The sequence below is a fragment of the Glycine soja genome, chromosome 16 (genome assembly GCF_004193775.1).
Source record: "Glycine soja cultivar W05 chromosome 16, ASM419377v2, whole genome shotgun sequence".
In the NCBI taxonomy this organism is placed as follows: domain Eukaryota; kingdom Viridiplantae; phylum Streptophyta; class Magnoliopsida; order Fabales; family Fabaceae; genus Glycine; species Glycine soja.
In genome coordinates, this window is record NC_041017.1 from 7,208,583 (window position 1) to 7,223,072 (window position 14,490).

At 32.3% G+C, this 14,490-nt stretch overlaps 1 protein-coding gene across 1 annotated transcript; it reads left to right on the forward strand.

Annotated features, from left to right (window-relative positions):
- Positions 1 to 3,949: 3,949 nt before the first annotated feature.
- Positions 3,950 to 11,714, forward strand: LOC114391131 (DExH-box ATP-dependent RNA helicase DExH17). Its single transcript, XM_028352126.1, has 27 exons — positions 3,950 to 4,017; positions 4,453 to 4,636; positions 4,871 to 5,032; positions 5,422 to 5,659; positions 5,760 to 5,796; positions 5,887 to 5,933; positions 6,219 to 6,256; positions 6,387 to 6,408; positions 6,527 to 6,739; positions 6,879 to 7,035; positions 7,129 to 7,180; positions 7,718 to 7,789; positions 7,932 to 7,981; positions 8,097 to 8,214; positions 8,293 to 8,356; positions 8,477 to 8,560; positions 8,650 to 8,775; positions 8,860 to 9,056; positions 9,135 to 9,323; positions 9,427 to 9,678; positions 9,759 to 9,808; positions 9,970 to 9,987; positions 10,353 to 10,432; positions 10,535 to 10,724; positions 10,818 to 10,855; positions 10,975 to 11,322; positions 11,407 to 11,714. Exons 1-27 carry the CDS (start codon positions 3,950 to 3,952, stop codon positions 11,712 to 11,714), a joined length of 3,402 nt encoding a protein of 1,133 aa, XP_028207927.1.
- The last annotated feature ends 2,776 nt before the right edge of the window (positions 11,715 to 14,490 follow it).

A 14,490-nucleotide genomic window follows, 5' to 3' on the forward strand; every position in this document is an offset into this window, starting at 1 on the left:
ATACTTATATTATTTTTTGGGTACAATTAATTATTTTTTTGAAACTAGTAGACTTTGATTACACATTACTGCTCCATAACTTCCATTCCTATAATCAAGTAAGACATTAATTATAATTTAGGTGTGAGTCATGTGCCCCTTGATATTCCTCATTATTTTTATTGACTTTCCTATTCTTGTTAATGTTTCCTTTTCCTTTAACTCTTTGCTATTACGTTTCTACTCCAGAGCATAAGAATATTAATGTGAAGAAGGCTTTTAAAAAGGCTATCAGGCCAGACCAGACTTTTAAAAAGGCCAGGCCAAGTCAAAATAAAAGCCTTTGATAGGCTATAGGCCAGGCTCAGGCCTCAAAAAATCATCGTAGGCTAGGCTCAGGCCTTTTAAAGCCTGGTCTGACCTGACCTATTCCCACTCCTAAATGCTTAGAGAGATTAGTAAGAGATGTGAATGAAATATTTGGGATTGGGTACTTGAGAAGACCTAACAACAATGATGTTTAATACCTACTACAAATGAGGGAGACACGTGACTTTTCAAGTATGTTGGGTTCAATTGATTGTATGCACTAGGAATAGAAAAATTGTCCGATAGCTTGAAAATGTTAATATACTCGAGGTGATAATGATAAACCCACAATTATGTTGGAAGTCGTTGTTGCACAAGACTTGTGGATTTGACATGTATATTTTGGTGTCGTGGGTGCAAATAATGACATTAACATCTTAAATTTTCTTGATTTATTTAATAACGTTTTACAAGGAAAAGCTCTAGCGATGCAATATACTCTGAATGGAGCCCAATATAATATTGGGTATTATTTAATAGGTGAAATATATCCTTAGTGGGCTACGTTTATGAAGACAATCCCAATACCGCTAGGAGAAAAGAGACAATTATTCATCAACGACAAGAATCAACTAGACAGGATGTCGAACGGGATTTTGGAATGCTCCAATCTCGATTTGCAATTATACGTGAACCAACACGTGGTTGGCAAGTCAATATAGTGAAAGATATAATATATGCATGCATCATATTACATAATATGATTGTTGAGAATGAATAACACACATACCATGATAATTTTAAGCATTCTTATGATTATTTAGACAATAACATGTTAACCATTCCAACAACTAATGATCATCATTATGATTTTGAAAAATATATGCAAAGGAGAGCACACATGCATGAAAAGAAAACTCATCAACAACTTCAAACAGAGTTGGTAAAACATATTTGGACACGTTATGAGAATGAAGAAAATACTAATTAAATTTTATTTTGGCTATTTATTGCTATGTATTTTTTCATTTCTAATTTATTGTCATGTTATTATGAACCCAAAATTTATGTAATGTATTTCTATATATATATATATATATATATATATATATATATATATATATATATATATTTATTCATTCGAAGAAACTAATTATGCTTTAAGAATATATAAATATTAAATTAGAAACATGTGGGATAACATATGAGACCCAATTAAAGTTCTTAGTGAGATCTTCATTGAAGTAAAATGTTTGTTGAGATTTTAAAAACTAATGTGACACATGCAACCCACATAAAGTAACTTGAGATCCAAAAAATAAGAATGTCAATGGAGATGATCTCAAAATTTTATCACAATACAAATATAGAAATTATAAACTTAAACTAACTTTAATTCAATTGATAAGAAATAATGAAATAAATTATATATATATATATATATATATATATATATATATATATATATATTAACATGCATGCATTTAAATTTTCTATTTTAAAATAGATTTTTTAAGAAATAATAAGAAAAATGTTAGTATATTTATATTTATATATATAATATACTAATAAAATTGACAGGAGTATCTAACCTAATTCACACAAAAAAAAAAAAAAAATAGATCGCACAAGTGTAATCAAAGCCCCCTTTATGTTAATAGTATGAGGAGTATTCGAGGATGAGGAGTAATCAAGTGAGTTTAGGATGAGGAGTATTCGAGGTTATACCTGAAAAATAATTAGATTTTTTTTTGGTAGAATTAAATAACGAAGAGATATTGAATGTGGTTTGTTAAAAACACATGGGATGGGATGTGAATGTAATTTCTTTTTTTTTTTTGGGGTTTATTATGTTTTTAATTTTTAAATTTTTTAGGTTAAAATAATTTTTTTGTTCTCATAAATATCAAAATGTTTGAAATTCATCCATGTAAAATTTTTCAACATGCTTTTTCATTCTTACACAATTGAAATGTGAATTATTTTTTCTTGGCTTAGAATAAGATTCAAACATCCAAACCTATCTACATGGTTTCTCACATAGGTATGTATAAAATAACATTGCACTTTACATCAATTGTAAAATCATCACATTTATATCCATCATATGTATAACCCATGTAAAAAAATTCGAACCTATGTCTGGGCTAAAAATGATATATTTCAATTTTGTGATGAAAAAAAGTGTATTGAAAATTTGTAGGACTAGATTTTGAACATTTTTGATATTTAAATGGATGAAAAATATATTTTAGTCAATTTTTATTTTAATTATTTAACTTTTTATATGCTTTTAGTATTTTAACTTTTTTTTTCGTGCTCACTTTTAGTCTCTTATTTTTTTTCATCTTTACTTTTAGTTCCTTAAAAAATTAAAAATAAAAATGAAAAAAGTTAAAAGACGAAAAGTAAAGAAGAAAAAATTAAGAAATTTAAAAAACAAAAAAAATTCAAAAACTAAAAATATAAATGTAAAAAAGTTTAAAAACTAAAAAATAGTTTACCCTTTCTTTTCTACCATAACATTATTTTATCCCATCTATATGAATGTAAAGAATATTGACAAAACATTTTTTTTAAAAAAAATATTGACAAAACATTTTTTTTTTTAAATATTGACAAAAGCATAAGCCATCCCTCTTTCAATACGAAGCGTAATTACAATTCAGAAGAAGCCTCGCATTATTCCCGCCATGAGCATCCAACTATAAATACTGCCCTATTCAACTTTCGCTTGCTTCTTTGCACACTCTTCAAAGTTCCCTCGCTTAAACCCCGAGCTGCATCTTCTTCCTCTCTCTCTTTTCCTTCTTCCTACTACGAAAACGCACGAGACTCCCTTAGAACAATTTCAGGAACCTTTCTTTACCTTCTACCTCTCTCAGGTCTCTCTCTCTCTCTACCTATGAAACACGCTTGAGAAACTCGATCTGTATCTGAATTTTAGGATTCCAATAGAAAACTCGTTTCCGTTATTTTTTTAATTTTTTTTGTTTCTAATATATTTCAATTCTTTTCTTAATGCCTCACGAATCCTCTTTTTCAATTTCCATTTTCGTGTTGGAGTTTGAATCCGCCTGTGTATTGATGCAATTATACTCTGTAAAATCTAGATTTTCCGAATCCACCAATGTTTAATTACTTTCGACTTTCGAGTATAACTTCAGGATTTCTTCTGCTGAGAGTTGATTTTATTTTTCGTCAAATTAGGATTTCTATGAACTCTAACCTAAGTCTAAAACAGGAGAGTTTCAGAGAACGATTTGGATTTCTCAATTTCTCCAGTTCAATTCTAGCTTCATTGAAGATTTTTTAATTCATTTCGTTTGAGTTAGTGTGTGTGTGTGTGTAGAGAGAGGTTGAATTACGTGTAATCAGAGAATTAGAAATTTTGGTTTGTAGATATTTGCTAACAGAATTTGATCGATCTCTTTTCATCATTTTTTTGTCAAGATTACTGTCATGGTTGATTATAACATTTTATTGTGTGTCTCTATTGTCTTAAAATTGGTTGGAATAAGCAGAGGTTAGATGCAGTTTTATATCTCGGTTCTTATCATATGTTCTTGATCATGTTACCTTAGTTACGTTCATTTCGGTACATTAGAATTGAAGTTCTGTTTTCATCTCCTTTTTGTTTATTTAATTCAGCATCCTGATTATGGATTCGTATTCTTTGAAGTCTGTGTTCGACTTGCCTGCACCATTTCGCTCATGTTTTAGTTTCAGGTACTGTATATATTTTTATGTGAAAGATATAGTGCTTGTTTGGCAAAATAGTAGAATCAATTCCTTCTACCGTTCTACATACCACACATTTCGATATAAAATTTATCATTGAGGTTAATTTCATACATATCTCAGTTACGTTTAATGGTTCAAAATTAATTTTATCAAATTTAATTCTAACTAACTTTAAAACTAACGGGCCATAAGTTGCTAGCTTGCTGCAAATAAGTTTAGCTGCTGAGGCTTTAGTCTGTCACATTTCCATGTGGTCTTATATATGAGATGATTATCATTTATCACTTATCTTTGTAATATAGCATGAAAAGTGGTGGTTTGCCTTTCAAACCTCTGATTGAATCGGTTCAGAAAATATTCTGCATTTGAATTGGTCTCACAAGGGTTCTTGATTTACATCATGAGCTTTCGATTATACAGATATTTTAATTCACTTCAGAGTGAATGCTTTCCTATCTGTTTCCACTCTGATGTAAACATGGTCATCTCTGCACCAACTGGGAGTGGTAAAACTGTACTCTTTGAACTTTGCATTTTGAGGCTACTCTCCAGTTTCATCACCGCAGAGGAAAGATTCTTACATTTAAAGGGATCTCTTAAAACAGTAAGCCCTTTCCTGAAATAAAAATCCTACAGTCAGGTTTTCTTTATCCTTGTGTTAATGCTATAAGCCCAAAAAGTTTTTGCTATAAAGAAGGCTCATGTTGTATCGACACATAAACACCAGCCAAAGCTTTAGTACATTGTGAATCATATGAAGCACAATTTAATGAGTATTTCCATCGTCATGTATCAGTAACTAATTATTGGTATTATTATCTTCTCTCGTGGTGTTAAGATCTATATAGCCCCATCTAAGGCTTTAGTACAGGAGAAGCTCCGTGATTGGAATAAGAAGTTTGGGCCGTGGGGAATAAATTGCCTGGAGTTAACAGGTGACAATGAATCTTACACTCCAAGGAATATACTAGAAGCTGATATTATTCTCACAACTCCTGAGGTCAGTATGCAAATGAAGAACATAAGTAGACCAAGACCACTTACTTGTCTTTAGCATACTTTTTGTCTTTTCTTTTTTCTTTTTTTCTTATTTAAAATATTAAACGAATATATTTTATATTCACCAAAAAAATGGATATATTTTAATATTATCACGAATTATTAAGTTTATGTATGCATATGTTTTCCATTCTCCACAACCTCTAGAAGCTTATCTTTTTTAATTGGAAATTAACATACACTTGGTTTTTGTGTCATTGTGTGACAAATCAGCATTCCTTCGTTGAGATGTTGTTCTCCTAGGCCATGTACACATGCACAAGAAATAGGCTGACTGATTTATTGACACTATGGGATATAGCTAACTCGATTTCTTTTTCCAATGAATAGAAATTTGATGCAGTGTCACGATATGGTATAGAAAGTGGTGGCTTGAGCTTTTTTAGTGACATATCACTTTTACTAATTGATGAAGTTCATCTATTGAATGATCCACGTGGAGCTGCTCTGGAAGCAATTGTTAGTAGAATTAAAATCGTTTCTGGCAATCCGAAAATGAAATCAAATCCTCTGGCTCAGGTCCGCTTCCTTGCTGTGTCTGCTACAATTCCAAATATTGAGGATCTAGGTAATTTTTATGTTAATTGGTTGTTACAAGAGTTATGGAAGTTAAGATAACATGTCAACATCAATGGGTAGAGTTTTATGCAATATACGTACTATTGCAGCGAAGTGGCTTGAGGTTCCTGATCAAGGGATCAAAAGGTAGTTTTCCACATCCATTATACGACTTTGTTCTATAGTGGTGAAAGTCAACATTCAGACAAATTTTACTTTGCTTTTGAATTTTCACAGGTTTGGAGAAGAAATGAGGCCGGTAAAGCTGACAACCAAGGTTTTTGGTATGCAAATATAATTGAACTCATACACAACCGTTAATTTAGTTTCTTATTAATTATCATTTGTTGCATCCTATTACAAAATCTATGTCTTTTGCTGATTAAAAATAAATAAATCTATACGTCCAAGTTGGATTGGCTATTTCTCCGATAAAAAGAGATGAGAGCAACAAAGATCCCTAATTTGAATTTGTGAATTTTAATTCAATAATAGTCAATGTCGTGGTCTGTAGTCCTAGCAGTAAATTAGAAATGTTTGATTATCGTTCTACTGTCAAATTTATACAGGCTATGCCCCAGCCAAGAATGACTTCCTCTTTGAGAAGGTCGGTTTAAAGTTGTCAAAGTTTAAATAGTATCTATCTTAACTGTTTGCTCTAGAAATTGTTACTTTTAAATAATCCATTTTACCAGTTAAACTTATCTTTATTTCTGCTTTATACTACTACCATGCAGCGCCTTCAAAATTATATTTTCGGTAAGTAAAGATTATTCGTCCTGCCAATTAATTGTTTTGTACCTTGTAGTTTTTCATTGCTGTTATGATTTCTATATGAGGATAAATATTTCCATTCTATATGTATAAATGATTTCAGATATTCTCATGCAATACTCAAGAGGGAAATCTGCTCTTGTATTTTGTTCAACAAGAAAGGGAGCACAAGAAGCTGCTCAGCGACTCTCTCAAATAGTAATGACTTTTGGTCAATCAAATCCATTCATTAAGAACAGAGAACAACAAGATCGGCTGAGAGAGGCTTCTTTATCTTGCAGTGACAAGCAAATGCAGTCATATATTCTTTACGGTGGTATGAAAGGAATCTATATATTGTTCTGGGATTTGGCTAAATAATAATTCTTACTGGAAAGTGATTGCAATCCCATGCACCTGAATTAGAATTTCAAATTGGTAGATATGTGACTTTTAGAAAATGGCTTTCCTAGTAGTTGGTTATCACAATGGTGGGCTTTGCCTCAAAGATCGAAGTATTGTGGAAGGCCTTTTTCTCAAGGGTGACATTCAAGTACTTTGCACTACAAATACACTAGCCCATGGAATCAATCTCCCAGCACATACAGTGGTTATCAAATCAACACAGCACTTGTATGTTATATTTTTTAATTTTTTATGTACTTCATTGTAGCATATTAAAAAAATATGGTTTTACAACTTGATTTATTGAAATATTATGGCCAGTAACAAGGAAAAAGGTCTCTATATGGAATATGACCGCTCTACTATATTGCAGGTTTGTTTCTTAAGGTTCCTTATGATAATCATATATTCATATATAATATTGTAAAATGGATAATGAAACAAGTAATTATAAATTTCAGCAGGTAGGTTCTCCTCAATTTGGATCTTGTGTCTATACATGCATCATAATTGACCTAGCAACAGAAAATTGGTTTTTATTAATTTTTAAAAATTTCTTTTGTTACTATATATACGGTATAGCCTATGATTAAGATGTCCATTTTGCTTTAGTGAATTTATTCTCTTTTTTCAAATACCCGGTATATTTTGATAGCTAAGTTAAAACATTTATGGCTGTACTTGTCAACTAGCTGTTTGCTTCCGGAAAGTTGTTTCTGTTAGACTTCTTTCCATATAGACATATAATACAAGCACTTACAACACATGCAGACACATTCATAAGATTTGTATACTTTGCTCTATTCCTTCAATCACACTATGTCTACCTAATATAGTAGGGGCAGGGAAAATCAATGCTTGACTTTTCCATGTAATGTATATCATTTGAGGTAAAACATTTATGGTACAGATGTGTGGAAGGGCAGGCCGACCACCATTTGATGATACAGGCATGGTTATAATCATGACAAGGAGAGAAACGGTGAATTATTCTACTTGCACATATATTTTCTACTAATCTCTCTCACTGGCTCCTATCCTGACGAAGTTCTTTAATTTTGATCGTGAGCTCTATTGTTCCAAAACAGTGCTTTTATTGACTCTTGCATACTCTCATACCACAGGTTCATTTGTATGAGAATCTCTTAAATGGGTGTGAAGTGGTGGAATCACAGTAAGACTGCCTCTTTCTAAATTGTAGAATAGATTTCACATCTTTGAATAATGCTTAAGTTCTGCAAGCATTGTGCATTTACCCTGTTCACATAATCAATGTTTGCTTACCATAGATTGCTGTCATGTGTGACGGAGCATTTACTTGCGGAAATAGTTCAACTGACAGTATCTGATATTACAAAAGCAATTGAATGGCTGAAACGCTCCTACTTGTACGTTAGAATGAAAAAGGCAAGTGACCCAGGATATCAATTAGTTTTGTTCATTAGTCTCCCATCCCATCTGATGCAATTTTTTATGCACAATCAGAACCCTATGAACTATGCAATTAAGAAAGGAATTTCTGGCGATCGTTTAGAGAAGCACGTGCAAGGTACAGTAGTCATCATTAGGTTGTCTTTTGTAGTGTTCTATTTTTTATTATCTCCCTTTCTCTTTCTCCTGAGAGTTCCCCGACACATGTCCCTAAACTATTGAAGCTATTTTATCTCAGATATTTGTGTGCGTAAAGTTAACGAGTTATCACAGAATGATATGGTCTGGGTTGATGAAGATGGTTTCCTCTTGCGACCATTAGGTATCAATATCTTTAATAAATATTCATAATGTATTGGTAAAATATTAAATTCCAAATTGGTTGCTGATATTTTCCTTTTCCTGCCTTAGATCCTGGAAGGTTAATGACAAAGTACTATTTGAGATTTGACACAATGAAACAGATAATGCGGACTCCTGAAAATTGCAGTTTGGAAGATGCACTTCATGTTGTGTGTTGTGCAGAAGAAATTGCATGTGCGGATATATTTTGTGAACTTTTTTTAATACACAATGTATTGACATCAAAACTTGACACAATTCTGCACTGGGAAAATGAAGGGATACAGCTCAGACGCAATGAGAAGAAACTCTTAAATGAGATCAATGCTGATAAAGATGGTCGGCTTCGCTTTCACATTCTTGGAGATAAAAGGAAAAAGAAGAAGCGCATTCAAACAAGAGAAGAAAAGATATTTATATTAGCAAATGACTGCTTAACCGGTGATCCATCAGTTCATGACCTATCGTTGATTCAGGTGTTGCATTGTAAAATCATTATTTTTTGTAGATCAACATTCTTATATCTTTGTGATTAAGTAAACTCGATGCCACAGGACATGAATTCTATATGCTCAAATGGATGTAGAATTGCAAAATGCTTGAAAGACTATTTTGTTTATAAAAGGAATTACAAAGGAACTGTGAATTCAGCCCTTCTGGCCAAATCACTAGGCCAGAAGCTTTGGGATGACAGTCCATACCTTCTGAAACAGTTACCTGGAATTGGGATGGTTACAGCAAAGGTAACATTTATTGATTCGTTGATGTTATTAACACATAATTGTTACTAATACATATGCTCTAGCAATCAGTTGCCTAATATTCTAATTTTGAAGTTCTTTCCAGGCACTGCATTCAATGGGAGTTAGATCGTTTGAGGAACTTGCTGATGCTGATCCGAGGAGAATAGAGCTAGTGACTGGTCGAAAATACCCATTTGGTAACCATATTAAAGATTCTCTACTGTCTCTACCTCCAAAAGTTGATGTGACGCTTGCAGAGATTGAAAGCCATATACAAGGAAATTCCAAGCTAGTAGTAACATTGGCTAGGATATCACAGTCAGGCCAGTCAGTTAAACGACATTATGCTGATATGGTGTGTTATCTGAATGTCTTCTAAGGAGAATTTCATGCATTTAACAATTAAAATAAGTTCCACAAATTTCTTTCTTGCAGATCGTTGGTTCGGAGGAGGACAACACTATTCTCTTTCATGAAAAAATAAGGTGATGACTTACTAATTTAAATTTTACGACTTGATAGTGTTCAGCGATTAAAGAATTTCTATTTAAAAAAAATTGTCTCATTGATGATATTGGCAATAACTATGCAAATTGTTCTTTCCTCGTCTAATCAAGTTTTAATGTTCCCCGAACCATTGCCACAGGGTTGATCAGTTCTCCAGGTACATGAACTGAAACCTTGGCTTTATTTTTTGCAGTAAAAACTTAATACTATTGTAGAGCATTCGAGACTAAAAGAGTGTTAAGAATTTTAATTTGGAGGATTTTCAGTACAATATTCTAAAAAATATACATAAAATGCATCATAATATTGGCCATTGTACATATGAAAAGGCTTGAAAGTTTGTTTGGATGCAAGTTTGTAATAATTTATAATGTCTTATCAACTGGATAAGGTAAACAGTTTAGATTTCTAAATATATTACAAGTGCAGTTCGGGTTGCATATGAAAATGAATAAAGTCATATATACAAGTCTTACCATCACAAATTTTAGGCTGAGATAAATTCCTTTTTTCATGTTGCAGCCCATACAGTGCAACAATTTTTGTGCCCATCGCACAAGGGAAGCAAACCATCAAAGTTGATTTTATATTTGAGGAATACAGTAAGATATGCTCAATAGATGTCTAAATTATATCTTCGATCTCCAATATAGTTTGTCAAAATTTTGTAATTATCACTTAATTCTTCACTTTTGTCCATTCAGTTGGTATTGATGTCCACCAAAAACTTTCCTTTACGAGAGAGAGCAATTCAATTGTGCTTTTAAAAAGAAACAAGAAGCAGGCTTCTTGTCCTCCACCTGAAGAGATATATGTTATAGAAGATGATAACATAACTGTACCTCGTTTACCAACAAAAGAGCTATGCAAATTGAACGAGGACAGGGATTCCATGTCTGTCATTTTCCCTTGAAATGTATGATATAGTTGTTTATGTTGTCCTGTATAACTTTTAAGACCTAAAATTTTAAATGTGTTCTATTGCAGTCCAAGTTTCGACCTCTTGGATGAAAGTTTTGAGGAAGGTACCACTCTATATATGATTTTAGCAACCTTTATGATGATTTTCAAAAACATTCTTAGTTTCATCTTTTTGTCAATTAAAGTGGGTTTTTGGCCACACTAATGAGCGTTTGTTTTGTAGTGGAAGGTGTGCGTGCTTTTGGGGTTGTAGAGGACGAATGCAAAAGCATCACCGAGAAAACAGTCTTTGACCACATTCGGGAGAAAGCCAAAAACTTTTCTCTCCTGTCTGCATATGATAACATTCACTTTCCATCACTAGAGGTCCTTCTTTCAAGAAATCATGCCCGTGAGAAGAGGCCTGATCATCGTCATGAGGTAGTTGTTCTGGATGATGAAGACAGACCTGAAGTTCCTCAACGAAATGATGTCAATTTGCAAGTTGAGCTGAGGAAGGCAGAACAAGATGATATCAAATTTTATCTGAACGATCATTGTACAACTGGAAGCTCTAATATAGTTGATACAGGTACACCTTTTTACTAGCATGTGATTCAGCAATCAGTCATCGCTTTCTATGTCAAGTCTTTATTTTTTCTTTTTATTCCTGAAGGTGTTTTCCTTCCTGAACCTGAAGCAATAACTCATGAAAAATCAACTGAAGAAACAGTTTTTGACCATATACGGAGAAAATCTAAGGATTTCCCACCGATTAATAAGCTTAATTGTGCGGAATCAATAATCCATAAAACGGAATTATTCTCAAAGATTAATCCTAGTCCTCCCAGTTCTTTGAGCGATGCTTTTGGTGTGGCAAGAGAGACGAATTCCTTAGAGGTCACCGATAATATGCTTACTTCATACATGAAAACTGCTGCTGAAGTAGAAAAATATACATCCAGTATTCAGGTTGGTACTTGAGGTAAAAAGTAGAAAATTTGGAAGTTTCTGTGGCACTGATGGAGAACAAAATATTTCTAAAGGTGTTTCAAGCACCTTTTTCTTTTAAATCTTCCATTTATGTCTTAACTGTTAGTTTTTCAATGTCAGGAGGAGAGAAAAAGGTCTTCAGATCCCGGAAGCTTTCCAGAGAGTAGTAAGAAGCAGCGTTGCGCTTCTAGAGACTCTAAAGAAGAGAAGCATAGTTCAAGTGAAATAAGAAGACAGTGCTGTTCTTTGGAAAGCACAAGCCAAATGAAGGAAATAGAGTCATTTCTTGGGTTCAAGAGTGTATTTTCCTTTCTCTAATTTTCTTTAAGGGGACAGCCAGCTGAATAGCTGATAACACCACAATATTAAACTTTTACTCATTGAACGAACTTCTGAACAAAATTCCTATACGGCTTCATGGAGAAGTTGGCACTAGGCACTGTAGGATTCCAGTTAAAAGGAAGTTCGATTACCATCATTCTTTGGCCTTAGTCTTTTAAAAGAACCTTGGATCGATTTTAATGGACCTATGAGAATAGAACATTAGATTAAGGTTAATTATAAAGGGGTTGAACACTAAGAAATTAAACTTAATCTATATTTAGGGAAATATAAATGTTTAATTCATGGGTATACTTGCATCGAATTTTGGTGAAAGTATATGAGGAGGGACATTAATATAAAATTTGCTTCTAAAAAAAACATATGAGGAGGGATAATATGGGGGATTCCAATCCATTACCAATCTTATTGTTATCACAAAATCTGAAATTCTGATAAACATAATTAGATTTAACGCTTAAATGTAATTTTAAGTCTCCTATTTTGTTCAATTTATAATTTTGGTCCATTCTTTTTAAAATTGAGACATTTGGATCTCTATTTTAATAAATTTATGATTTTAGTCTCTTTCAAAATAGAAACATTTGGTCTTAATTTAGAAAATTTATAATTTTAATCAAATCTTCAACTTTATCTATGTTTTATTTTGGTCCAATTAAATATTAAACCTAATATATTCATTTAAGATATTATTAATAAATGATTTAATTAATTACACAACTGAGTAAAAGAAATAACTATAGAATTTATAGAAACATTAAAAATAAAAGGATGTGAATCAAGTTATGTCACTTGTCTCTCTACAGTTAGTGAACTGTTGTCACTTGCTACCCTTTCAACAGGCAACCTTCTTTTCATTTCTTTCTTTACATTTGTTCGGTTATATAAATTGCCTTCCTAAGTCCTAAATCTAATATTTTACTCTTTCTTTCTAAACAACATATTGACATTAACACTCAAAACCAATGAAGATATTGTAAAGAGTTTAATGTGTATGCATTCATGGTGTAAAACAGTTTTACATTATTATTCAATCACAAATCATCCTTTAAATTATTTTAAAATAATTATTTTAAAAGTTAACAAATTTATTATACATGGTGGATTGTGATGATTGTGTAAAACTTTTTAAATTGTCAATGTATAATCTTTTTTCTCTATTGGAAATCACGTTGTTTTAAATTGCGGTTGTTACCCTGTGGAGACCTTCAAAATCATGATCTTGCCATAGATTGCAGACAAATGCGAGCGATGCGAGAGTTATGACAGTCACAGGAACCTTCAAAATTGCGATTGGAGACTGCAATTTAAACATGGACAAGTGATTCTTCACTTCTTGATGGCCCATCTGAATTGCGTGAACTAGAGGACTCTGAGTAGCTGTAGGACACTCCAATCTTTTTCAAGGCATTGGATATGAAGCTGTTAGTGCTATAAGACTTGATGGAACTATCTGAGTCTAGCATTCCAGTGTTCAAAAATGGGGGTTGATTTGGTGTAGGAACATCTACATTTGAATTACTTAGCATGTAAACAACTTGGGACATAGATGGTCTTAAGGAAGCTGAAGCTTGTGTGAAAAGCAATCCAATTTGAAGCACCCTTGATGCTTCAGTTGGAGGAAAATCATCTCCCAAGTCAGGATCAACACTTCGGTTAAAGTGTTTGATCGGTATAGTTTCCAAACCTGGTGCCAAAAGGATAATTTTTTTCAAACAAAAGTTGTTGAACTCATTAACCTAAAAAATAAACAAGGTATTGTTTTAAAATTTTTGAAAGACTTAAATATAATTTTGATCCCTGTAATTTAACATTTTTTTTATTTTCGTTCTTGTAAAATATGTTTATTTTGTTTTTCGTTCTTAAAGTGTTTTACATAGATTTTTTTTTATCTTTCAAAATATTTTTTTTATTATTCAAAGCATTATTTAAAATAATTTAAGGATGAAAAGTAAAAGAAATATATTTTAAAAGGACTAAAACGAAGAAAAAAATTTCATAAACGAAAAAAAATGTAGAGACAAAAAATATATTTAAACATGTGAAAATTAAACACAAGTCTTACTAGAAGCGAGCCAGCGTCCTCTCTGAAGGCATTATTCCTCCTGCCACTCACAATCTCCAGAACAAGCACTCCATAACCATAGACGTCAGCTTTATCTGTAAGTTGTCCGCGAATTAGGTACTCAGGAGCCATGTAACCTCTGCCCCAGAAATAAAAAATCAAGTGTTAATCAAAACTATGGAACATGTAAGTGAAATAAATGAAATAAGCTTTAGTGTTAAATGTTTCATTACAAGCCATGATGGCCTCTCACACGAAGGGTTGAGCTAGACATATACATTAGATTACTTTTCTTGGCCTTTACCTTAAAGGATTTAGGCTTATGTGTAACAGAGTCTGCTAAAACTATATGAATGAAAG

Excerpts from the sequence above, each read along its gene's own strand:
- LOC114391131 (XM_028352126.1), top strand. The coding sequence starts at position 3,950 with ATGGATTCGTATTCTTTGAAGTCTGTGTTCGACTTGCCTGCACCATTT. Across the intron at positions 8,215-8,292 it reads TGTACGTTAGAATGAAAAAG|AACCCTATGAACTATGCAAT; the intron begins GCAAGTGACCCA and ends ATGCACAATCAG. Across the intron at positions 8,357-8,476 it reads TTTAGAGAAGCACGTGCAAG|ATATTTGTGTGCGTAAAGTT; the intron begins GTACAGTAGTCA and ends ATTTTATCTCAG.